This window comes from Gymnogyps californianus, chromosome 7 (genome assembly GCF_018139145.2).
Source record: "Gymnogyps californianus isolate 813 chromosome 7, ASM1813914v2, whole genome shotgun sequence".
Lineage (NCBI taxonomy): Eukaryota > Metazoa > Chordata > Aves > Accipitriformes > Cathartidae > Gymnogyps > Gymnogyps californianus.
The window spans coordinates 33,799,539-33,826,145 of record NC_059477.1 but is presented as its reverse complement, the minus strand read 5'-3'; the positions used below and the strand labels follow the sequence as shown (position 1 = coordinate 33,826,145).

The 26,607-nt window shown below is 47.7% G+C and overlaps 1 protein-coding gene across 1 annotated transcript; it reads left to right on the top strand.

Moving 5' to 3' along the window:
- Window positions 1–15,364: 15,364 nt before the first annotated feature.
- MARCO (macrophage receptor with collagenous structure) lies at window positions 15,365–26,164 on the top strand. The gene is made up of 15 exons (XM_050900079.1): window positions 15,365–15,525; window positions 16,597–16,698; window positions 17,087–17,317; window positions 17,725–17,760; window positions 19,021–19,065; window positions 19,432–19,530; window positions 20,858–20,965; window positions 21,085–21,129; window positions 21,700–21,798; window positions 21,894–21,947; window positions 22,987–23,031; window positions 23,180–23,287; window positions 24,556–24,597; window positions 24,942–25,118; window positions 25,449–26,164. The coding sequence occupies exons 1-15, from the start codon at window positions 15,411–15,413 to the stop codon at window positions 25,577–25,579; spliced, it is 1,437 nt and encodes a 478-aa protein (XP_050756036.1). The 5' UTR covers window positions 15,365–15,410; the 3' UTR covers window positions 25,580–26,164.
- Window positions 26,165–26,607: the final 443 nt, after the last annotated feature.

Below are 26,607 nucleotides of genomic sequence, written 5' to 3'. Positions count from 1 at the left end.
CATGGTCCTGGGAGCCTTTTTGACATCATTGGAGGTGTCTCAGCCTCTCCATCCAATTCTGTTAGTTCGTACATTGCCCTGGCCCATCCCCGTGTTGCTGCCCAGGAGCTCCCTCTGCTCTGAACATCCCAGCTCCTTGCCCCTCTGCCTGCAGGAGCAGGCTTGGGTTTTATCTCAAGGTTTCTCTGTATGGACGAGGAGTGCATAGGGGAAAGCATTAAGTCTTGATCTTTTCTTAGTGAGGCCAATGGGGACTTTCCTTTTGCTCTGAAGGAGCGCAGGATGGGGCATGGCCTTTCCTAAGCATCAGTTCAGCAGTGGCCTTGGCCACCCCAGTAAAGGTGTGTGGGTGAACATGATCCCACAGCTCTGCTTAACCAACTGATTTCAGTCCAGTATTAAAGCAGGGTCAGGAACAGTGAAAATATTCCCCAAATCAGGGTTTCATGGAGCAGCTGGGCACCCCAGGGTCATGGGGACAGCATCACCCTGGGGCAACTGGGCTGGGATTGCTTGGCCAAAGGAATTAGATGGCAAATGCTGGCATGATTCAAGCAGCGACAGCATGAGTTCGCTGAAAAAAGAAATATGCCAAGAAACAGCAAATACCTGGGAGTAACATCCAGCCACATCAGGAAATCCCTGAGCTGAGAATGACTGGAGGATCAGAAAATGGTTGGGAAACATCATAAATATGTTCTTACATCCCGTTCTTCTACTCTTTCCTAGGCACCTACTTTCGGCAAACCTCAGGCAGGGTGGTGGGCTACATAAGGCTTCAGTCCGTTTGAGCCAATGTGTCCACTCATATACTTCTGTCAAGAGAGGGGCTGAATGGGACTGAATAGGGCTTAGCAAATTACAGGATTTATTCCTCTAAATGAGCGGGTTTTCCTCCCACAGGCCCCACTGGGAGGTGGGTGTTTCAGCCTTCTGACAATATTATTTTTGCTTAGTTGCCTTTTGGAGACACTAGGACGTGGTCCACAGATTCCCAGGCTGAAGCCTGCAGGAAAAGAAAGTGGATGAGCTCTGTAATAAGTTACTACTGTCCCTGGCCATTTTTAACCCAGCTGAAGAGCTGGCAGCTGATATTCGACAGTAGCGGCTCAGAAGAGGAAGACAGTGCTCTGCCGAGGGGAAGTGAGCAGAGTTACAGCCTGGCCACAGCAAGCACGAATGAATCAGACAAGGACGATGAGGGGAGCTTGAAGTCACAAGAAATAACATGGGGGATGTAGCAGAAAAGTCACGCATATTTTCACACTGATAAAATGTCCATAGTTTGGGTTTTTATTTTTGGGACGTGACAGAAAAGTTACATTCAAACAGCAAGGAAGAAAGTTAGTTCTACCTGCAGTTTTATCTATACACAGCTGAGGAGATGAAGGTGTTCATCTGTGACTGCTTTATCTTTGGGTCCATCCATCCCCAGAAGAAACATCGTGTACAGCAGTTTATTCTTTATCTCTCTATTCTTTCTCTCACTCGAGTGGTATGAAATACTAACGTCATGGCTGGAATTAACGTCATTGGCAGGAGCTGGAAGTTCTTTGCCATACTGCTGTAAAGCCATCCCAGGCAATTTATATAGGTCAGAGAATTAAAGGTACTTTTTCAACAGAGAATTCTGCTAAGGAGGGGATCCCATGAGCTCGTACAAAGAAGGGGCACTCCTCAATCCTGCTCAGGTTGGGGAGCACTGGCAGACCTAGATCCACCTGCCTGAGAGGATCCCCATCCCTGGGAAGTCCTGTCCCACCCGAGGCCAGGCATTGCCACGAAGGGCCACAGGGCTGCAGCTCACCACCTCCAGAAACTTGGGGCTTGCGTAGACCCCAAACAGCCTGGTTTCCCCCAGCCCTGGGGCTATCCCACTGTAAGCAAATCTCTGGGGAAACCTGATAGGAGAGGTAGGACTTTGCTTCTGGCTCAACTTGGCCAGCTGAGGGAAGAGGATGCCGAGGGCAGAATGAACTTGTCTGTGTAGGGAGTGCTGCAGGGGTCTTGTCATTATTATAAAAGTTCAGTTACTGTTCCCTTGCTTAGAGCTGCCATGTGGACGTTTTATTCTTAAATGTACAGAAAATCAATAATGGAAATATGTCAGCACTGCCCACTCGCACAAAGCAGAACATGACTTGATGTGACTTCCTTACAACTGGGCTGGCCAAGAAACCAGCAGCAACACGGTGGGTTTGCTGAGCTTCCTCACAGTGGCCAGCCATGGCCGGGCAGCACGAGCGGGTGCGTAACCACCACCCACCGCAGCAGAAGTGGAGCTCAGAAAGTCATTTTCACTAAAATGTCCATCATACCTCTATGTCAAACATGGCCAGGTCCACCATGGTTTCGTGGCTTCATGCAGGGAAAATCCAAGCCCATGGAAATCTGCCGGGATGTTTCCAGCCTCCATGTTGCGGTCTCCCACCCTGGGCTGCAGATGCATCAAGAGAAAGCCACAGCTTCAAGCCGTAAACCCGGAGCAAATCGCAGTGCGGCAGCTGTGCGTACATGAGCAGGCTGAGCATTTGACAGAGAAAGAGATAAGCAGCTGTTTAAAAACAAGAGCAAGTTCAGTTCTCCTTCAGCTCAGGCCAAGTTTGCCATTGTGGGACAGAGCTAAATCGCAGTAGAGACCGTGCTGTGGCCAGTGCTTTGAAAAGTGTCCGGGTTTAACATGTGCTTATGCCTGTGTTTGACCTAACGGACATAAAATGTCGAGTCAGAAGACTTTGCATCAAGGTGAACATTTGCAAATGAGCCCAAGTTGTCACCTATGGCTGAAAGTTGTTGCTGGTGTTTAGAGTGACATTTATAGGGGAGGATTTATGCCATGAAGTCACCTTTTTTGGTTTTATTTTTGTTTATAAGACAACTTCAATAAGACAAAAAAAAAATTCTTCAGCAATCCTACTAGGTTATTTTCAATTCTTATCATCATAGCACTGCAAATTTGTGTTAAGGAGCTCACCATGCACCTGCACATATGGAAACCTGTGTGATGGACTTTCCCAGGGAAACAACATGCCAGAGCAGCCACTGCGCTGGTGGGAGCCTGGCAGAGGTCTCCTGTCCTCCCTGCTCACGCCTCGGACGCTCACTGAAACTTCACAAAACATTCATCTCCGGCACCGATGGATGTGAAGGAGCACAGAAAGAAGACAAAACTTAATTGCTCCAAACCAGCAAAGCACTGCAGAGCAGCTCAGAAGAGCCACTTACCCGGAGGTAGCACAGCCAGGTGCCACCCCCACCCCACGCCCTGAAAAGAGAACTGCCATTGGGAAAAGAAACTGTGTTTTCTGGTTTTTTTCTTCTTCTTACTTCTCGCTATCTCTTTTATCTGACAAAACCCAAGAGTTTAGCAAATGCCCCACCAACGCCTTCTGCTCATCTCAGCTCTTTTTCTTCCTCACGTGGGGCCCGGGGCCACTCAGGACAGTGATCACAGAGGGTTTCCTTCTCTATCAAAACTCTCAGCAGCTAAACAAGGAGAGAGCTAGGAATACAGGCAAAATGGAAATTTTACTTATTTCTTTGCATCCTAAACCCTTGTTCTCTCTGTAGCTCCAGTAGAAATGCTTTTCTCCTATTGCCTTATTGATTATCCCTGGAGGACAGAGGGATACCCAAACCTGAGCCACACTTGCCCAGTCAGCATCAGACTCTTGCTGTCCAATGACGGACAGAAATGCCCATCAGACAGACCTTGGTGTTAGAAATCCAATAGGACTTGCTTTTTCTTTGCTGAAAATTGGATTATATGCTATATCTCTCTGTAGCCAGATTTTTCAAGGTGTGCCCATAAAGGTGCATCTTCATCCATTAGCCTCTTTGTGCCCTTTGCACCTAACTAAAATGTATTTCAAGGAAGTTTTTTATTCTTATGTTATTTTAAAGCAAGAAGAGTCTTGGCAGGGCAGGCAGTATAAAAAAATAATAGTGTATTAATGAAGAGTGGGAGGGAAGGTCATACGCCTGTTATTTGTAGCACAATACCTGATAAGAGGTCATTAGTCATTCAAAGCCACTGAATGACTTTAATTAAAATTTGAGCTTTGAGAGCTGGGTACAGTCTGCTGAACAGACTTTCAGGGCAAAAAGACAGAGAGAGGGAGGGAAGAAGAGCGGGAGTTGACCAAAATGACAATAAGCTTAATTAAAGCCAGGAGGAACATTGGCAAACTCTCATTTCCGGGCTCCTCGGTTGGGTTTTTATGCTGGTGCTCCAGAGCTGCATCTTCCTTGGGTCCTCTTGGCACAGCAACCACGGCTCTGGATACCACGGGCTTCGGGGGCACATTCCTGGGCTCTTCCCCACGGGACTGTGTGATTTAGCAGTCTGTGCAAGACAGGGTTTTTTTCAGAATATTCTGTATTTTTAAAAGTAATTGTATTTTTAAAAATAATTTTGCATTTGGAGATTTCCTGCTCTGTCCCCAGCCCACGACAGAGTTGGGAGGTATAATTGAGCCTTTCACCAGGGAAAATAAAGACAGGAGAACTGGATTGCATGCCTGGGATGCTCAAGGTCAGAATTCCCAGAGGTGTTGAATTTTCCTGGCATTTTTCCTCTCACTGTCAACATAATCCTGCCTCGTGGCAATACAGCAGCCAGACCTCCCTGCACTCAGTCCAGGATGGTGACAGGGAAGAATTGGTGTGGAGGCAAAAGGGCAGCTGGTGCTGTAAGGGGAAAAACTTTGTAAAGAACTATAACCAAATTTGCATTTAAAGAGAAGGAAACCAGCTTGTGAAAGGAAGAAGACAGTTCTGCACTGAGGGTAAAATCAGGACTTCTCCGTTGCAGCTTCTCTCTCCAGGGTTGCATCTCCAGCACCTCCGCTTGCACTGGGATGCTGAGACATGTTGATATATGTGCTCTGAACAGCTGCAAGGCAGACACAGCCACGCTAGACTGTGAGAATAAAGGAGGGGGTTTGTCCCCTGCTATTCGGTATACGCAACATATCGTAATTAAGTAATGTGAGCTTGCTGCCAGCCTGGGGCAATGCCACAGGACTGGGATGTGTTTATTTCCTAGGACAGGAGATATTTCCACATGTTTTTTTTTAATATTTCTCCAATTTATTTGGGGGGGGGGGGCGGTGACAAATGAACCTCAAAGGCACTTATCGGTACATTGAGAACCTGAACTTTGAGTGGAGGTTACACAATGCAACACCCACCGTGAGCTGCCGACTGTTGTCCCCTTCCCATGCTGGGTCACTGGTGTGCTGGAGAGCTTTCCAGGGATATCATTCATGTGCCAGCAAGCATTAGGACTTATCCTTGCTGAGGGCTTTATCTATGCCAAACCGGACAAAAGACCCCATCTCATGCCCCACCGCCTGTGTTGGTACCAGGGGACAGAGCTGAGAGCCAGGTACAGTGTGGGTCCTCCCTCCTCCCGCCATCAGCTGCTCAGGCTCATCCCCAGCTAGAGGCTGCATGCAGACCACCAAGGAAGAGCTTGCTGGCATGATATATCCTCTCCTGGTAAGGCCATGCCACTGAAGACATCACATCAGACCTTTGCATGTACCAATTTAGGATTTTTCTTGCCAGCAGAGCTATATCACCTCTACTAACAACATTGCTAGGCTGACAAAACACTATCTAAAACAAAAATTTTCTTGGCTCAGCTTTTTGTGAGGAGGTGCGATAGTTTTTTGCTCTCCAGCCAGCACATCTCCACCAGAAACATGTTGCACTATAGACCAAGCCCTACTGCTATTGCAAGAGGCAGCCAACTTAGACCAGTGCCTAACTTTCCATCTGCTTGTCATTAGTCTGGATCTTCACGCTCTCAAGCTGGAGAATGAAATCTATGACCTTGATCCACTTGCTTTTCATTTTCCTTTAGGATTTTGCTATTCTTCTTGTTGGTCTGGGGAAAAGTTTTGGGACAAATTCTCAAAGGCCACTTGTAATCCAGAGCTTCAGGTTGCCTATGTAGGGAAAGCAGGGGACAGTTAAAGAAAAATGTACACTCGAGTCTCTATGTAGGGTTGAGATCCCCCTGGATCTTATTTGTCAAATATCTGGCCCTTGACTGGTTGAGGGAATGAACTCTGAAGGTGTGATGACATTCGGAAACTTGAGCTCATTTCTGCTTTGATTTTTTTTTTCCTTAATGATGTGAGCTACTGGACTGTCTCTCTCCATAAAAGAACACCTTTCTTTAGCTTGCTCTGATGGACTAACATATAATGCATTTATTTCTGGCACACACACTTATTGGCATGTTGACATCTTTTTAAATATTCTTTCCACCTCAGGGCACTCCATCAATCCACAGTCCTTAAGCAGAGGCTTTTCAATGCACCACAAAAGAGAAGCCAGGTTAATTCTTTTTCGTTACCTAAAGCAGGGCCATCTCTCCCAGGTTTCCTTAGCCCTATACAAAGGTTCATGCCAAGCCAATGTGAATTCCCTTTCAAAACTCAAACTGTGTTTAATGGGAAAGGTATGATTTCATAAGCAGATCTGTGCAAGACTGATGTTGTGCAGACAAAATCCTATAATGATTAACATGTGGCACCTTGGTCCAATTCACTCAGCTATGCACTTACATTGCAGCGAAAACTGCTTACCAGCTTGCTTGCTTGTATTTAATTAAAGAAATTAGGATAGCCAGAAACGCATTGCAATTGTCACGTGCTTTATTGACACTGGGATCTCTAATTTTTCACAACGTCTTTCTAACATTTTTGGCAAGGAGGGAGTCTCGAAGCCTCATCCCAAGGTCTCTGCAAATCCCTTTCAGATGTGGCCGGGAGGGGAGTGGGAGCCAGGCTGCCTGGCTCAGCCTCCCACCAGTTGGGCTGACCTCCCTTATTAACCCTCACCCAGCCCAGCACTGGCAAACATGTCAAGCCCCACGCACGCCCCCGAACCCTTGATTTCAGCCCTGAAACATGAGTGCAGGGTCAGCCAGGGCTTCTGGCGGAGCCTCACCGAGAAGGAAGGGGCGTTTGAGGCACCCGTTGTCTCCTTTGGTGGCCCCAATGTTGCTGAGGAGATGTCTTCAAGGAGCAGCAAGGAGGGCTTTGGGGACCACCACAGCTCCAGGGGTCTTCTAGCCAATGTCCTCCAGCTCTCCTGCCCCATCAACTGCAACGGCAGGCACAGAAACGCTCTGCTTCGGCACCGTGACTGCAGCTCCTCTCATGGCTTTCCCCGGTCCTGCCTGACCCGAAGCCTGCTGGCATGTCCCAAAAGCTGCCGTTTGACACCAACACTCTCTGAGCGAGGCCCTAAATCTGCACGCGCCTTGGGAAGGTTAAACAACCTACAGCACGGACATTTTCACCAGCTCAGCTCATTTGAACACAACAGTGAATGTAAATCAGTGGCTTCCATGTAGAATTTCTCGATGCCATCAAGAGTGCTGTATTGAATTAAAGATATCCGACTCATTAATAAAGGCAAATAATGACAAGCCGATCTTACTGTTTTATTGGGCTAGAGTTAAATATTTGACTGATAATGAAAACCTATTTCTAACTGATTTCTCCCTCGCCGCCTCAGCCTGTTTCTTTTAAAGTACATATACATGTGTGGTTTCAGTGTTTGTTTTTGCTTAAATTGTGCCTTCTGCCAGGTTCCCTGGTGGTTAGAACAGAGGGAATTTATTAAGAACCATACTTTTTTTATTTCAGTGATTACCATCTCTGTATTGAACCAGCCTTCAATGGCACTTGGTTATTCTTTGCTCTACCACTACCACCCACCACCATCGCCGTACGGACCTATCTTCCTAGGCAACACGTAGGAGACACGCAGAGGCTGTGGCATGCGATGCCCTTTTGAACAGGTTTCTGTCAAAACTCTGCTCAAACACCCATAGGCATGTGAGAACGGCAGTACTCCTGAATTAACGGTGTTGAAGGCTCCAGCCGCTCTGCCCAAGCCTTTTGGGTCTTTAACTCTTACGCAAATGTGAGAATCCCACTGCTTGGAGTTACTTCTGAAAAAAAAAAGCAGTTTAATGGGAAAGGTTGGAATTAGGCAAGGGTCAGGGCTATGGAGCAAATTCTAGTTTTATTCACCAAAACGCTTCAGCTCTGCTTGATCTGTCATTGCCAGTGTAGCAGGAGGAAGGGAATTCCCAGCTAGTTCCCAAAAGAAGCTGTGTGTTGATTATGAAAAGAGGCACAAAAGCCTGAAGGTCAGTACAAAAGAATTTTTTTTCCCTAGAAAGACTTGCCCACACCTTGGGCAAGTTAGCCACTGGCAATTCTCCAGGCATTCGGACACTTGCACTCAGTTTCTTAGAAAGAAATAAAGCATCTGAAAGCATGCAAAGAAAAAGTAATTTGCTTTTCTCTTTTGATACCAGCTTAAATCACTCCTGCTACTAGCATTAGCCCATTTTGCGAGATGCTTAGAGGAAAATGTCAAACCAGGGCTTTGCTTTTGTTTCTGCATGGGAAAGAAGCGGCGATGACGCTTGCCTTTCATGCACGGTAGCAAATGTGAACTATGAGGAGCACCAGCCTGCCACTGGCAGGTGAGAAGGCAAGTCCAAATGTTTCACAAACACTCCAGTCCTAACACACCACCCATGATGCAGGGCAAGCCTTACTGATGGCCCCAGACACACCGACCCGTTCCCAGCGCTGCAGGACTGACACACTAAGCCAGCAGCACCCACTACACCGTCCTCTCCCAGCCCCTCGCCACTTTGACAAGGGTCCCTGCTCTGCCCTGACGGATGCTTCACGCCACTCTCGCCATCCCTCACTGGTTTCCTGTTCCCTTTCCCCGGGATACTTCCTGAGGCAAACACCTTCATGCTGAGAAATAGTGGAGAATCAAAAGAATGGATTAAGACTCAGTTATTGTTGCTAAAGACCATAATGGAGAAGCAGCAATCAGTTATTGGCCCTAATTAAGGGAAAACAACCCACACTGATATAAAAGTGAGATCTGTGGGGAGCAATGCACAGTTTGCACAGCAAACTGGCTGTGGTTTCTTCTAGGTGCCATGCCTTGAAGGACGGCAATAAAGCTACCAGTAAAGGCGTCTTTTCCTTTTCTGTCACTTTTTCCCCCATGTGCTGATGCTGGAGGTTTCACACTCGAGCTTATCATTCCCTAGCAGAAGACTGAGCAAGCTCAGCCCCGCGTGGCTGTCACTGGCAAGCAGGAAAGTCACCGAAAGGGAATCAGGTTTTTTGCAGAGCTGTGCTGAGCAGATGGGAGCAGCGCGGTCATGTCAGCACCCAGAGGAGCCGCACAGGAGGACAGCAAAGCGATGTGAGAAAAGAGGGCAGGTGATGAAGGAAGGAAATTCAAGGGAAAAAGCCATAACTTTGGGTCTCTGAAACACCCTATGTCACCGTAGCAATTACGGGAGATGATTTGAACAGCAGGGCTAGTTGTTGCTCTCTAGGGACAGCAGAAAACCAAGAGGCAGGGGAGCCTGAAGCATTTTCAGGGGCTGAGCTTTAATGCCTAGCCCTGCACACATGTTTTACAGGACAGTTGCTTTGAGTTAATTCTGTATGGACTGCTGTCAGTGATGGTTTCAAGTCTGTGTATATAGCTGCTCACACACATGTTTGCTCTCCACATTCATTGAATAAGAGGCACGGGGTGGTTACAGGTTAATGGATTTTCAAGCTGAAGTGTTTGCCAGTAGCATTCAGGACATGGAAATTTGGGCCAGAAGCCTTATCAGAGACAAACCATCCTGTCGTGTCCTTCCGTGGAAGCCCAAGTATTAGCTCCTTAATTTGTTTACCCTGAGATAAATCCAGAGTAACGCATTGATGTGCAGGCAATTAATTGGGATGTGCCCCAGTGCAAGGACAATACTCAATAATAAACCTCTTCAGGAATGTCCTTCTGAACTATCTGCTGACTACCTGCCTACCTTAATATCTAAAACTACAATGACCCTGAACCTCACATAACGCCAGAGATTTTCCTGAAAAAACATGAGGGTGGGTTAAGGACCTTCTTGCCCAGCTGGGTTGGTTGTGGGGCACACACCTGAGCAGAGGGGACCACAGCAGCACTTGCAGCATCATTTGACGTGGCTGATAGCTGCTTAGCAAATCTAAAATGACCCTGGGATTTTAAAAGCCCAAGGGAGGGAGGAAAGCGGGGACGAGGCTACACTGTGAGCTGTGCTTAGAGAAGTCTTTTTGGCCTTGTTAAAAGCGTGGGATGAACCAAAGGATCCCAGCAAAGAGGAGTGTTAGGGAGCAGCTGATCTCTCCCTACAGCACCGAGATGCTACGTGCAGAGCAAGCCCTGGGAGATGCCTCCCTTCAGCTGTGATTGCGCTGTTTATAGCAGACCATTAACAGATCTAACCCGTTCTTTGTGTGGCTGGTTTTTGCACATCTCATTATCCCTCCTGTTTATAAGCTGGTTTGGGATACATCCAATCTCTGAGATCAGCTCTTACCTGAATAGGGGACAACTGTCTTCGAGGTGAGGAGCAAGAGACTGTACGGGGACCCTGGAAACAGAGCTGCCTGTCAGGAGCGGCTGCCTTGCAGAACATGTTTTTCGGCTTTGAGGGTGGCCTGCTTAGCCAAGCCTATTTCACCATGCTGTGGAGGCTGCCCTGGTATTAATTCACCTCAAAGAGCAGGCTGAAGTCATTAAAATATTTTGCAGGTGGTTCCTTGAATTCATGGTGCAGCTGGATCCAGCCTAAAGGGGGGGAAAAAAAAGAAAAGGAGGAGAAGAGGCAAGTTCTGATGAAACACAAATTAACATAACTCATAGAAGGGAAAAAATCTGGTTTCAATCTCTACAACAAAGCCAAGCAACACATCAAGCTAGAAAGGAGAAATGTCAGCCAGGCAGTGCTGGGGATTTTATTGCTTTAGCACAAGTGCTTCTCTGCGATCCCAGGGGTGCCCAGGTGCTACCGCAGCAGCTGGACCCCCTGAGCATGGCTCTGGGCATGCAGGGACATGGGGGGCTTCACGACAAGGCCCCTGCTCCCATATAGGTCCAGGCTCAAGCTTTGTTTTAATGCCCTGGCACAAATCACAGTTGTTTAGATCTTGTGAGTTGGCCTCGGTCTCTCTTCTGCATGGAAACTCTCCACGTACCACATCATTTTTGCCCTTAGAGCTGGATCCACTTTTTTTCAGGGGGTGCTGACCAGGGCTGAGCTGGGCAGTCAGTGGGACACTCACAAGGGAGACCCCAGATCTGGCACCTCTGTGAGCTGCCAGTGAGCAGATCACTCACAACCTGCTTTGGCATCCCCTGAATTCAGCAGTGCCTCCCGATGTCCATGGGCATCAAAGTCCTCGGTCCTTCCTCAGGGAGAACAAGGCATTTTAGCATAAACACCGTCATACTGGAGAGCTGTACTGGGTCTGACTGGGATGAAGGTAAGATTCTCCATAGCAGCCCAACACAGTATGGTGTTGTGCTTTGGATTTGCGGCTAAAACAGTGTTGATTACACACCGATGTTTTGGCTATTGGTGAGCAGTGCTTGCACAGCGTCAAGGCTGTGAGTAGGCTGGGGGTGGGCAAGAGGCTGGGAGGGGACACAGCCGGGGCAGCTGACCTGAACAGACCACGGGGATATTCCACACCATATGACGTCGAGCTTGGCAATAAAAGTTCAGGGAAAGAAGAAGGAAGGGCAGACGTTTGTAGTTAGTGCATTTGTCACCCCAAACAAACATCACGCGTGCTGAGGCCCTGCTTCCCAGGAAGTGGTTGCCTATCTGCCTGCCAATGGGAAGTAGAGAACAAATTCCTCTTTCTGCTTTGCTTGCAAGTGCAGCTTTTGCTTTCCCTGTTAAACTGTCATTATAGTGACCTGTGAGTCCTCTCACCTTCCTTCTATTTTCTCCCCATGTTTTGGGAGAGGGAACTGAATGAGCAGCTGGGTGGGTATTTGGCTGATGGCCATGGTCAATCCACCACAAGAGCTGACTGGCATGTCAAAATTCAGGCAAAATAGGAAAAAAAAAAACCAAGCTAGTTTACAAACAAACCTACCACTGCAGAGGCGATTGTACAGCTCTGGTCACTGACGGCTTTGCAGTGTGCACCTATGGGCCGTGTCCCAGGTCAAACCACGGCTACTTGTTTCTGTGGGAGAGCAGTGTGGTCTGTGGGCAGGATTACTTTTTGGTTTTTTGAAGCCCATCTGCAGAAACATGAGTGCAGGTGTTGGGATAAGGGATAGACTGTCAGCTTTTCTGGCTGCCACTCTTACTTTAGTCTAGAGGTGACAGCAGAAATGGTGGAGGTGGCTGTCCCAGCTTACCTGAAATGGGGCCTGTTTGTGCCATCACCTCTTCTCTTCCTCTTCCTTGGATGGGCACGAAAGCCCCCTGAATTCTGCCTATTTATGTCTAAGACAGTCTGCAATCGAATAGATGAGTTTGGAAAAATTACCATCTTGTAGATAAATGGAGAAACACTCTGAGCTAGGATATCTTCTCATTTGGGAAAAAAAAACAAAACCTTTAAAAAATCACAAATTCAGTTCTTTCAGGATAAATGCTTATCCTGAGGAGGCTAACATCTGTCCAAGCTCCCTGGCAGTATCACTGCTGGGAACTGCTGTGTTTAGCTAATGCCAGGTTGGAGTTTGGTGTTACGTCCCTTTGCTCTGCCATGAGCTTTTGGTGGTGGCAAATGCCTGCAGCTGAAACAGTGGTGAAAGGAGATGAGAAAGGTAGCGGGGATGGCCAGGGACCAGATACTTCTTTTTCCCTCCACCAGCAGTTACCCCCAGGCCCGTGACTTTGAGGAGGCTGTGGTCTGTTTATAAAGCTTGGTTCAGATGTGGTGCACCTTTGCAATGAGAGCGTGAGGAGCACCTTCTGCCCGGCACGAGCCACCATCGTCAGAGCATAGGAAGAGAAGGGATGAGCTGGAGGACTTCAGGCTTGTCCCCAGGTTGTCGGCAGAGCATTCCAGGGGAGGCAGGATGAGCAGCAGGAGGGAGAGGGACCAGGGCTTCCTAGCAGAGAGCCTGGAGGGGGAGGCTGATGGCCCAGCAGACATGCCCCATAATGTGCGGGAAATTGCTATTCTATTAATAATCCCATTGTTTCAGCAAACCCTCAACCTAGGGAGACTGCACTGAATCAGCAGTTTCTTTTCTTTTTTTCTCTGATTTAGTAACCCCGATTGCACAATCAGAGTCAATCTATTGCTGCAGTCAGTGATGGCGCAGCGAGAAATGAAAGACAGCAGAAAGCAAGGTGGGGGCAGCGGCAGCGAGCGCACGCAAAAGCTGAGCAAGCGTGTCAGTACATGATCTCTGACGTCCGTGGCATGGCTGTGACCCCTGGCACCACGTGCACAGGGAAATCTGCCGCCTGTTTGCAGAGGGTAACATCCAGATGGAGACACACCGTGACGCTCCCAGGTAGCCAGATGCTCACCTGACTGCTGGGAATGTGGCAGCAGGGAGAGCTGCACAGGGCTACATCAACTAGAAATAAGGGGACAATTAAGTCTGACCAGCTGAGTAGGCAACCGCAGCTGGTGGGCAAAGTTGGGTGGGATCATGACTTTGCTATTGACCTTCCCAAAATAGCTAAGTGGAGAATTGGACTTTGAACCCCGAAGCAGTGCAGATCAGGACTGTGAAAACTGAGGTTCTCTACCCCTGCTTTTGCACCCATGCCACCTAGGCCATTGAGAATGGCATGGCCACAGCATGACCGTGAAAGGTGGGAAAACATACCCCTGAAACTTCTTTCTCAGGGAAGGAGGGCACAAAGATCTCATTGCACCTTTTGCCTTTTAGAAGGGCTTTTGAAAACTACAGCTGCCAGCTTCTTTTTAATATTTTTGAAGTAAAACGGATTTGCCTAGAAGTGTTGTTAAAAGCCTCTCCGGTAAAAATCTGCTCTCCACGTGCACCTGAATCACATCCATCCCTATAAACAGCCACTTGGCAACACAAGTGCAGTCATGCCCAGCTCATCACCCGGTCCAGCAAGAGTAGATGGCTTCAGGCTTGCGCAGAGTGGTCAGCTGAACCACCCAAACCGTCAGAAATGGGCTGGATATGAGCCCTTACCCCAGTGGGGAGGTGATGCCCGAAGGGAGAGGATGCACAGGTAGTTAATATGGCTTAGCTGATTGGTGGTAACCTCTCAAGCCACCCTAATTCAAAGGGGTATGTGAGCCCTTCACAACAAAGCAATTATCCCAATTCCTACGCAGTGTGTAGAAAAACATATGATAATGGAGGACTCCTCTTCCTCCCTGCTGGTGCCAAACCAGGTCACAGCTGCACAAGCACGTTTGAAAGGAGAACGCAGAAGTGGATTTAAAAATCCCCACATATTTTTGGTTTAAGCCTTTAAGAGATCTATACGTCTGGTGCAGAACAGAGGGCTTCATTCTGCACTGGGCCGTCAGGGTGTGGATTTCCAGCTCACGTCTACCTGAAGCTTATGCTGCAATTTCTTCCATGGCCACACAAGGCGGCGAGGACCCAGCAGCCCCGCAGATGAGCACGGACCTGCAGCCCAGGAGAAGACCGTGTGATGGGGACTGCCCTGCACTTCAGAGACGGCAGCACGTGGCAGCAGCACCGTGGGTGTGGAGGGCTCTGCCCGGCGCCTACCGACGGCTCTCACCCGCGGGCTTGGGTGAGTCACTTCGCTTTGCAAAATCAAAATCAAAACCAACCCAGGCATAAATGGAGATGCCAAAATGCCAAATGCCACAGCGAGGTCTGCAGGGGTGAGTTTTACAGGATGTGAGCAAAGCGGTGAGGTGGTAGGAATTGTGTCCCTGGGTGTGGAAAATGGGTCAGGGACGCAGCAGAGGCTGGAGAGAGCCTCGGCAAGGAGGCTGCAAGTGTCTCTTCTCCATTACATCCCAAACCCATTTGGGCTTCAGCATCCCCCATCCCACCATCATTTGCTTGTCTTTACAACTCCTCCTGATTCTTTTCCTCCTTGCACTTCAGTCATGCACCATCACTAAGTTGTAATCTTAGTGCAAGTTAATGTGTTTTCCACTACCACACAGTGCTTCACCTCCCCTCCCAGGGGATGGATTTGCAAGTTAACATTGAACCTGGGATCTTCTTGGCTACTTGAGGAGGTTTACTTGTGTTAGGAGCAAAATGGCCACCTCATGCGCAACCCCGCTAAAGTGCAGAGATGTTGAACAATTCAGGGTTGAACCTCTTGCAGGATCCTGCCTGAGGCTCTGTGGACACGATGTCCCCACACAAGAGCAGCTGAACATCTTAGCTGTGGGATTTTTTGAGGAACTGTTCAAATTACCACATCAGAGTTCTCACAAGTCTATAAAAACTGAGCAAATAGGAAAAGCATATCAGAAAGCGTATCAAATCCAGAGGCAGATAGGAAGTCCCTTCAGTTCTTTATTGTCCATAATCTGACAAGGTTTTAGGTTAGCCACAAGAAATTTGTCATGAAAATTAGGGACAGATACAGGGAAGATGGAAATTCAAGTGATATGAATACTTTCAGCATTACAGACAAGATTGGGTTTGCCTCAGCTGCTACCACAACCTTTCAGATAAGTGGTAAGGTTTCTTTTTATTAAATGGATTGATATGGATTTTATCTGGTCTATGAAGAAAGCATCATATAAAAATGAAATATTGTATTTACACTGCATATTAAATGCTTTTTACAGTAATTTTGCTAGTAAATTAACTGCCATTTAAAAAGAGAAGTATATGAAAATCTCCTTTCTAGCCAAAAGCTGATGCTGAGCATCAGAAAAAATTAGTTCTTTTCCTGTTTTACAAAATGCCTAATTTCACTGAGTAAAACTTTCATGTCTTAATAGTTAAGATACTGAAATCACCAGATCCAATAAGAAAATGTGAGTTTATCAATTTTTAGCTGAATATAAATACTTCATTGCTGACTAAACCATTCTATTGTAAAACTAATTAAATCATTGTACTCTTTTAAAACTAAGACTTTAAACTCCTAATTACATTACTTTGAAAAAAACTCAATTAAGGGTAACTTACTGAATGTCTGAAGTAGTTATTAATGCTTCTGAAATACTTTTTTCTCCCCAAAGGCCAAAATTTGACAAACCAGTTTATTTCTTTTACACTTGCTAGTGATGATTTGTTTTAAATGTTACAACTTGTTTTCATTTGTTCTGCAGTTCAGTTTATTATTGATTTTTCATTTGTTTTGATGCATACATGCATCACTGTTGGAATCGCATGTATGCGGCGCTATGGATGGAGAGGGCTTGTGCTTTGAGCAACCTTCTTTGAATGGCAGCCTGGGACAACTAAAAGCAATGGAAACAGGGAGTTTACTGATGCAGAAAGGGGAGAACTACCACATTCATACTGTTATAGGCTGGATTAAGTTTTGATGGAAGTTAAGCTGGTTAAATTGGCTAAGGAGAAGACAGCCAAGTGAATTGCAGTGCAAAGCCCGGGTGAGAGGAAGGCAGCCTGCCTTGCCTGCAAGACCTGGCAGTCTCGCAGAGGAACCTTGCTACTCCCCGTTGCTGGAAAGCACTGCTAATTTATTGTGGCCAAGCCTGAAATGGCTGGAAGTGAGCAGAGTTTGTAGCGGGAGAGATGTGAGAAGATGTCTACCCTACTTCTGTTGGTTTTTAGAGCCTCGAAGGCAAAGCAAGCCATCCACATGCTGTGCTTGGGCAGCCCTCGGTGTCTACCTGCTGCTGCTGACGGTCGGCCAGGGGCTGCTGGCATACAAAGGTAACGCTGCAACCTTACTGCGGGCTTGACATCAAAAGACAGCTTTGCTGGGTGCTCTCGGGTGGCACGGGTGTGCAGAGATGAGCATGCAGATCGGAAACCTCTGAGGGAGCACAGACGCTCCTCCACACACAGCAAGTTAAAGCAGCCGCTGCAGGAAACCATTCCCCCACCCCATATATGTGCTTTGCATTTGCAAAAGCACTCCCGGCTGCACTCATGGCTGCAGCAAGGACTGGCACATGAAAACCACCTCCCCAGGTCAAACAGTGGTGGTGTTTAACCCCGGGTGTCCTCCACGGGTGCCGAGGAGCTGCTCTGCCAAACAGGTATTTCCCAGCTGGATCGGGCAGGGAATATTCACTGCATGGGCCTTTTGTTTCCTCAGTGTTTAAGATGCAGAGAGAGATATTGAAATTTCAAGAACAAAATACCTCCTATACAGAAGAGATTCTGGAAAGCTCCTTTGCCAACAAACTGCTTTTGGAGAGAGACTTTACAGAGAAGCACATGGGACGTGAAGAAAACTGGAGGAGAAGCTTAGAAGAGGAAATCACCATAATCAAAAGCAGCAATGCAAACCTGATGATGATGATGAACAACATCACCGTGGTTGCGGGTATGGCTCCATTTCTCCATGCTGGCTGTACAATGGGGACAGCTGGTTCCTCTGCCCCACTGGCAAAGCTGGGCCAAAAACCTAGTTCAGATGAACAAATAACTGGGGCAAGATTTGGTCTTCCTGTCAGTTAGTGATGCCCCAGTGCCTGGGTTGGACACTGGCTCCAGACGCCCTGGCCAGGGAGCTGGACACACCTGGAGAAGCTGGAGCACAGCCCTGCGCAGCATCCCCGGATCCTGCTACAGCTGCACACGCGGCTCCGGGCTGCTCTCCCCTCCCGTAACTTGTAGGCTTGGGCTCTAGGTGCCCTCCGAAAGGGTGGTGTCTTCAGCCCAGACCTCAAGCCTATCAACCCCATACTGAGTGCTGACTACTAAAAAATATCCATTAAATATTTATTTCAGGGCCTCCTGGACGCAAAGGAGATCCTGGTCCACCAGGTATGTTGGTAAATCAGCTGTAAGCAACTTTTCCTCTTTTCCTCTTTCTCTTTTTTCCCCATAAGAGACTTGAAGTGAGGATTTGGGATTTCAGTCTCTAGACCCAGATCCCACCCAATGTGCAGACACCCAGTGCCCTGGCCATGAGGAGACCTGCTGCACCTTTTGACTGATCCCCCAGGAGCCTTGGCTTGCCCGAGTGCTCCCGCAGAGGTCAGTGACCACCACGGAGGAGCATTTTGGCTCTGCCTCCTCTCTGCTACCCCACCAGAAAAGCTCAGGGGTGATGGAGGAACTGTACCTGGTCATTATCTGCAATAACCATCCCAAATCTCCATGTGAGACAAGAGACGACCAGTGAGGGGGTTTATGTGCATCCCACGACCAGCGGGGAGCTGGGCTTTCCACCCCAGACATAGCAAGTTCTGCTGTCCAGCTCACTCCAGGACAACTCAAGGAGATCTCCCCGATCCCTGCTCTATAGGGCCCCAGCTGAACAGTGCGTGTGACAAACAGTGACAGATTTGGGACCTTGCCCACCCTGTCCCTGGGGAAACAACTGCACAGACTCAGGAATGAGCTGGGTGCAAGTGTTCCCCTCCACAGCCACACACAAGCTGCTGCCCTGGGTACCTGGGGGTTTTGGGTAGAACTACACCCGCTGCAGGAGATAAATGTCTCCAGACTGTGAGGATGCAGCAAGTCCTGATCTAATGTTGGCTCCACTTTGAGCAGAGGTTGGACTAGGTGATGTCCAGAGAAACCAGAGTTTCTATAATCCTATGATCATGATCTAAGATGCAACCCTTGTTAGGTCAGGTCTGTATTTCATCCATCCCTAGTTCTTGGCTACAGTGATGAGCTTTTCTGAAGAAAAAAAAAATTAATACATTTTTTAAAAATCATGTTTTCATATCTTCCTGGCTGCACTTTTACAACATTGAAACAGCACCTCCCGCCAAGCACTGTTATTATACATCAGAGCCCAATAGTTCAGTGCATTTTCAGGAAAGATCTCCCCAAAGGCCCCCACGAGCTGGGCTTGGCTGGAGGACAGCTGGCCCCTGCCCAGCCACGCACTCAGCCAAGCTCCACAGACTTTACTGAAGCGGTTGTGCTGGTCCCTGCCAGCTGAAGATTGGCCTCAGTGGTGACCGAAGGCACATGCACAAGGGATGATTAAAAAATTCATCTCTTCTTCTTAGCCATTACAGCGAATAGATGATGTGTGTCAGCTGATATATCTATTTTACATCTCAGGGCTACGGGGACCACCAGGGACAAAGGGAGACCAAGGAATCCAAGGTAAGGCTTTTCTGACACCTGAATTACTTCTGTGGATGAACATAAAGTGGCTTTATGGATGATTTTATGGGCAATCTTGTCCTCAGTCAAGGTGTAAGTCAGTAGGAATGTCATTGGAGTTGAAGGAAATAAACCTATGTAAAACTAATGTGAACAAAAGCAAAACTTAGCTGGAAAAAATCTTATTTTAAAAGTCAGCATGCACTGGTCAGAGTGGGCCAGTTCCCCACTGCCACCAGCACCACTCTCAAGTACACAGAGAGCGGAGTTTGGCTCATGTCCGCAGCTGAGCCACGTGGCCTGCCGCTGGCACTCACTAGACACAACACCCAATGAAGCATCAGAAAAGTGGTGTTGTCCTTGCAGGCTTACAAGGACTGCAGGGGAGCAAAGGAGATCCTGGTCCTGCTGGCCCAATTGGTGAACCAGGAGTGAGAGGAGAAAAAGGAGAGATGGGGCTTGCAGGTAAGACTTCTTCACTAACTCAACATTTTAAAGATTCTCCCATGTATTCCTGTTTAAAATCATTCTACTTAAAAAATCAGAAGAAGTCTTCATAGGTCAGATACTTCATAAAAATCCAGGCAGCCCTGAGCATGGCTTGCCAGTCAATGAGGGAGCTAGATGAACAGGACACTCGACCTGATCTGAAGGGATTTCATTTCATGTCATGCTCCAGCAAAGGTCCCAAAGGAGGGCTGGGGGAAGGGGATGTGCAAAATGTTGACTCTGCACCATGGGAGTCTCTTTATAGAGCAACCTTTGTCTAATGAAAACCACAGGTATTCAGTTATCAGCCTTTATCCCAGATTAAAGCAGCGATGTTTGCAGTAGGATTTCATGGTATAAAATAATACTATATAATTTATATGCACAAGCATGTGGATGTTAGTCCTCACTTTAGCAAAACCTATTTCTGAGAACTTTATATCTTATATAAGCCTGACTTTTATACACCTTAGGTAGAAGAGTTATGCGCCATGTTTCTCCCACGTAACGTGCATTAGCGGGCGTCTCCTGGATAGCTGTTATTCAGTGGCCTCACATGGGCTGCACCCAGAGAGGAAAGGCTGAAAGCAGGACAGCAAAAGAAAGCAGAAGATATGTGTGGTGCAGACCAGGGAGGACAGCTGCACGGGTTGATTAGAGCTTCCTCAGATCTTCCATCAGATCCCACATGCTCCAGTGCACTCATTAGCACAAGTTGCTCCAGAAGAGAAAAGTGAAAGTAGGAGGAATACCGAAAGGCAAGGACTTCGGGATAATTCTGGAGCAGAAAGATGAAGGAGATGTCAGTCTTTAAATGAGGCACTTTCAAGTAATTCAGCTCTTTTGGAGCATGCTGATCACCTGTTCAGAGAAGAGAAGGCTAAGGGGAGATGTGGCAATTCCCTTGAAGCACAGGAGGGGAATACGCTGTCCTCCATCTCCACTGCAGCTAGGAGAAGGGAAGGGTTCAGACTGCAATAAGGGATATTTAACTAGAGAAGAAAACATTCCAGTGGTAGGGATAGTTTGGGGAATAGACTGGGGAGGTGTCATGGCACCACTGCAAGTCTTTAACAGCAGGTCAGACAAACATCTGGCCAGACAGTCTGGCAGAGACAGAGGTGGCTCAGGCAGACTCTTGAGGTGCCATCCAGCCCTGTCCTCCTACGGCTTTATGGGAATGCCACTGAATGGTGTGAGGCCAAACTCTGCTACTGCTGCGGCTAGACGGAGGTGCTCCACTGGCTGCAGAGACAATGAATCTGTTTTTTTTAATTTATACACACGCTGTGCTGTTTGATAGGTCTCCAAGGACAGAAAGGTGAAATGGGCAAGAAGGGAGACCTTGGGCCCCGTGGACCCATGGGTCCTCAGGGACAGCAGGGAGTCCCAGGACTGCCGGGTTTCAATGGTAAGTGCAGAGGACACAGCGCAACCCACCGTCAGCACCTGCGTGCCGTGGTGGAGGGCTGCCCTAGCTGAAGCGTTTGGCTAGGCGTCGTTAGCACTGATGCTGGGATGTTGTTACAGGTAGCACAGGGGAGCCTGGACGTCCTGGGCAGAAAGGAGAGGCAGGTAAGCACTACAGAAGGTGCAGTTTCTTCTAGAGATATGAGATCGATCTCTTTCAGATGGTGCTTCATGACAAGGAAAACTGCAGCCAGGCTAGATCCCAGCATGGGTAAGAGAAGATGATGATTAGATGAAGAAACCATGCCAATGTTGTGCAAACCCATCCCACAGCCTCGGCTGTCTCATCTGGACCCCAGTCACTGTGGAGGACAATGAGGGGGAAAGAAGGGTCCTGTACCGTGGAGGGCCATGTCCTCCTTCCTGACATGTGTGCACACACAAGGGCAGAAGTTGGCTGCTCTTTTAGGAAAGCACTTGTGCCTCTCAAGTCTGATTGATAGCCTGCAGGAACCTGGGTCCATACAGCCTTTCACTCCAGACCATCACTCACTGCACTGCTAAGATCAGCACTGCCAGGGGAGGACTGCAATTCGGAGAGACCCAGCGTTTGTTTTGCCTTCATAGGCAAACTCAATCTGCACAGTGCAGGGGCTGGTGATTGAGCTATCTTTCTTTTTTCTCCTTCATATGTTGTGTTGCATTTCACATGTGCTGCTTTTGCTCAACCTCAAGGCATAACTGGACAACGTGGACCTGTGGGAACTCCTGGCCTCGACGGTAGACCTGGTCAGAAAGGGGAGAAGGGGGACCACGGGCCCAGTGGTAATCCAGGTACAATGCTACTCAAACCTATAACTCACTGACCTACTACTCTGGCCTCACTTTGTGTGATGGCTTCGTCCTAACTGATTCGGTTTTAATTTTAGGAATACCAGGCATTGCAGGACTCAGAGGTGAAAAGGGAGACAGAGGAGTAACAGGTAAAGGAGAATAAAACAGATTTGGGGTCAACAACACACATCATGCAGACACTGGAAAGGGATCTGCAACAGCAAGGAGGAGATTTGTTGAGTTCTGTTCTTGGAGGCCCAATGCATGCCAGGATGCCATGGTGGGCCTGGGCCTCTGCCAGACTGCTGGGGGCTAGCTACGCACTGGAGGGGTTGTTTCAACCATCTGTAACATGCATGAGGAGGTGTTACCTGCATTTTTGTATAAATAGAAAACGCACAAACAAACCAGCAGTTGAAGATGAATCAAACAACAACCTCCCTACCCTGGAGCTAAAGACAAATTGTACTGGCTGTAAATCTGATGGCGAGGGGTATTTACTAGCAAGCATCTGTCCTGGCCTCCTCTGTACCATTGCAGGAAGAGGTATCTTCAGAGGCCAACTTAGAGCGCATAATCTAGGCCTTTTCTTTGACCTTCCACCTGAAGGTCACCTTTCTGTCCCAGGCATCCAAATGATAGGGTGACATTCTGCAGTACAAGCCTATTCCAGTGTATTTCTCTTGAATCAACCTTTTTAATCCTGAATTTATATAGTGCACGCAACCTCTCATCTCCATCAGGAGGTGACAAAGGTCCAAATGCTGCACCCTTCTGCATTCATTGATACCTGGATGATAGGGATGGGAGTCACCTGGCCCAATATTATGTGCTTGCATGTCTGATGCACCTAAATTTACATGTCTAGACTCTCTACACCGTCAGTGAAGACCCAGCTGGAGGCAGGGTCTCTATCCCATCAGTGGAGCTTAGGATATGAAATAAATGACCAGAAGTTGATCTACTTCAGGAGAAGATGATTCTCCACTGCCTGTATTTTCTTCATTGACGAGGTGTGCACTGAGTATAATGGGAAATAAGACACCCACTTTAGAAGTAGATGCCTATAGTGTAGACATCTAAATTAGATGAGTTGAAATCCATCATAAATACTAGTTTGCATAAGCTTTTATAAATGCATAAATATCTGTCTTACAAATTTTTGTTTGGTTTTTTTTACGATCTTAGGTTTTCCAGGGCAAAAGGGAACAAAGGGAGACCAGGGCCCACCAGGTAAACCCTTGTTTGACAGCATGACTTATTCTGATGATGCAAAGCACTTTAAATGCCATGTTCCACTTCTCTGCGTCAATGTGAAATGCTCGTCATGTTCTTTCCTTGGGAAGTGACAAAGACAGTGACTTTCTTGCTTTCCACGCAGGCAGCCCAGGCCTAACTGGTGAAAAAGGAAGCAAGGGTGATAATGGCAGTCAGGGTCCAAAAGGACAACCAGGATTAAAAGGAGCCAAGGGAGACCGTGGACTCTTTGGTAAGGCTGTTTGCCATGGAGTCTGTGGAGCTGATCGTGCATTTGCATTTGGGACAGTACATCACAGACTGGCACAAGCTGCTCTGGGGCATGTTTACAGAGCTCATTTGGAGGAACTTAACAGACAGATCAGTCTTCCCAGAAGATGAATGTGCAGAGTGTCACATTTACACCTTGTGAGGTGTGCTAAAAGAAATGCAAGTAAACAGATGCATTACATTTTCTCAAATCCATGATCTCACAGAAAACTGGTATAATCCATGTTACTCTTCGCTTTGTACAGAGACATCTTGCAACATACCACGCCGCTGGGATAAGTCCCACGTAAATGTGGCAGTCAGGAACACAGAATTGGAAACACCAGGGCTATTTAACTATGCCTCGCTCATTGTAGGACACAAAAATAGTTCAAAAGGGTCAACACTACAGCTACTCCCCATCCTTAGCCCCCTCCCATCCAATCACAGAATGCTTCCAAAAACCCTAAGACCTGTAGTAAAAAAAACCCAAAACATTAACTACAACAGGCCATGGGAAGCAACCAGTGCTCCAGATGCTTTTTCTTTTAATTGTTCACACAGAACAGTATGACAGCCCTCAGAAATAAAACAAACTAGAGCCTGTGTGGGGCTCCTCCATGCACTCCTCTGCTGGAGCTTTGCCTCTGGAGGAGGGGAAAAGTGTAACTAACTGGGGTGACACCAGGTTAGGGACTGCCCTCTGGGTGGGTCTCATGTCCTGGTCCCCAGAAGGAGACAGCAATGTGTGGAGGTAGCTTTTGGGGGAAGAGCTCACTGGGTTTTTTCAAACGTCCCTGCTCTCAAGACCAGGATGCTACATAGAAATGTGGAGGACTGTTGGGAGTGGCTTTCTGCTGTCCCGTGGCAGCACCTGGAGAGCAAACCCCATGATGTAGATCTTCCTGCAAGTACTTTGGGAGATACCCTACCTGCTTCTGGAGAGCCCAAAGGCTATCAGAGATGTCATTTTACAGGTAGTAGTGGGAATAAGACACATTTCCCACAAGTGACTGGATGGGATTTTGCAAGTGGCCCTTTTCTTGGGTCACACGTTAGGAAGATTTTGCTGTATGTTACCCTACTTTTCTTGCCACGTTTCTTTTACATACCCTTAGTCACTTCAGGGGGTCTATTCTACAAGGGGACAGAGCCCTCATATCTCTGACTCACCCAATTATTCAGAAAAAGTTAATAACTGGATTTTCCCCCAAACAGCTGTCAAATATTTTCTTTTTTAATTTGGAACAGGTTCCCCAGGAGCGAAAGGGAGCAAAGGTGAAAAGGGAGAAGGTACTGGACTTTTATTTCATCTTCTATCACTTGCCTTCTGGCATCAAAGCTATCTGAGATCACGACCAATGTCCCCCCCTGCACACACTGGTTAATCCACAGCATGGCTACCAGAACCAAAGGGTCCGTGGTCTGAGCTGCAGCCTGGTGTCTCCAGACCCAGGAGAGGGTCTTGAATTGTTTGGATTTGAGCTACCACTAACTTCTGGTCCCACCCTGGCTACAGCTGTGGAGATGGGAACATTCGTCTGTTTTGGGTGGTCACTGCTTCTGTCTTTCAATGTACTTTTTTCCTCATGCCTGTATGACCAGTAGAGTTATTTTCTTCTCCTCTGAACTGTCAGGCAACTTCAATCATTTCATACGAATCGCGGAAGGGGGCAGAAGGGGCCGCGTGGAAGTCTTTCACCAAGGGTCCTGGGGAACAATATGTGACGATGGCTGGAGCACCCAAGATGCCGCTGTGGTCTGCCGAATGCTGGGATACAATCGTGCGGTCTCTGCCTTCACAGCCACAGCAGGTGAGTCCACAACAGCCTTCCACCTCCCCAGGCCTGGCATGGGAGCTTACGCACACCCAGAAAGCACCACAGCAAGGTCCTCTACACGAGCAGCAGGAGAGCGAAGAGGGTCTCCTCAAAGGGGCAACTCGTTCCCCTTGGGGTGAGGGAGCTGCATGTCAAGTGCTGATTGAACTGTGCCCAAAGGCTTGACTTCCAACAAGCCAACTGTGCAACCCAATGCACACCTGCTACCCACAGGGGTCTTTTTAGAAAAAAATGCATATTCCTCTGTCTTGTGTCCAACAGTTTTATGTTTGTTTGTTTGTTTGTTTAATTCATCTTCCAAAGGCACTGGACAAATTTGGCTTGATGACGTGAATTGCAGAGGGAATGAACTTTCAATTTTCGACTGCCCAAAGCCCGACTGGGGTGTGAACAACTGCTCCCACAACGAGGACGCTGGGGTGGAGTGCATTTGATGGGACACAGAGGCTGCCCTGGGAGCTGCTGCCCACCTCTGCTCTCTGTAAGCCTCTTCTTCATAACACAAACCCAATTTTGTCAGGCTGTGCTTATAGTTTCTTTACCAGGTCATAAAAATATTGACAGAGAAAGTTGAAGTTTCCATAAATCGGTAACGGCTGCAAGACCCACAGGTAACCTGAAACATCCCAGCTGTCACAAAGCAATCGGAGCTCAGGCACGTGAGCCACTCAGCCAGCCAGCACGTCAGCTTTTCCAGTTACCTGACATCAGCTCATCTGCAGTAGCTCACACGGGTGTGACCTCTAAGTCCACAGAGGAGGAGAGATAGTCCACTTCAGCTTAGCGCAATAAGAGAGAACAGGATCAGCGTGCAGAAATGGGCAGTTACTGCAGCTGAGCTGGCTAGTCCATCTTCATCACAGTACAGTTGTGAATCTGAGCCCAAAACCCCCAGTCAAGTGCATATACACAAGACAGCAGATGCTCAGAAATCATCGGATGATCTCTCTGGCATGCAAATATAAATGTTCTCCAGAAATGGTGCTGATCACAGGTTAAAGTGCAAAAATAAGTGCCTGGGATCTAGGTGCTGTACTATCCTGGTTTAGCACAGACCTTGTTTTTGGCCCTGGCCAAGTCCGCTGCCTCCTCTGTCGGTGTTTCCTAACCTGTCCCCTTACCTTATCTGGTGTATAAAGCTAAGCATTTCATACCTTTAGAAATTAGATGCTCCAGTAAAGCAAAGGGACAACAAATAAAGGCAATAATGGGAAAGTATCAGCTAATTAAACTTCCAGAGTGAAAATACAGACCCTAAACCAAAGGCTTCTACCTTAACTGAAAGTCTTTTATGTGTCTGAGAGAATAACTGAAAGGCTTCTCTTTCTTAAGGCCTGAGTCTTCCCCTTTTCCACCAGCACGGGGCTTTCGGCAGGTGACAAGAAGCCTGTGTACATGTAGCCGGGCACATCACAACAACCTGCTTGCGGACATTCCATTTAAAATGTCAGAAATACGTGTA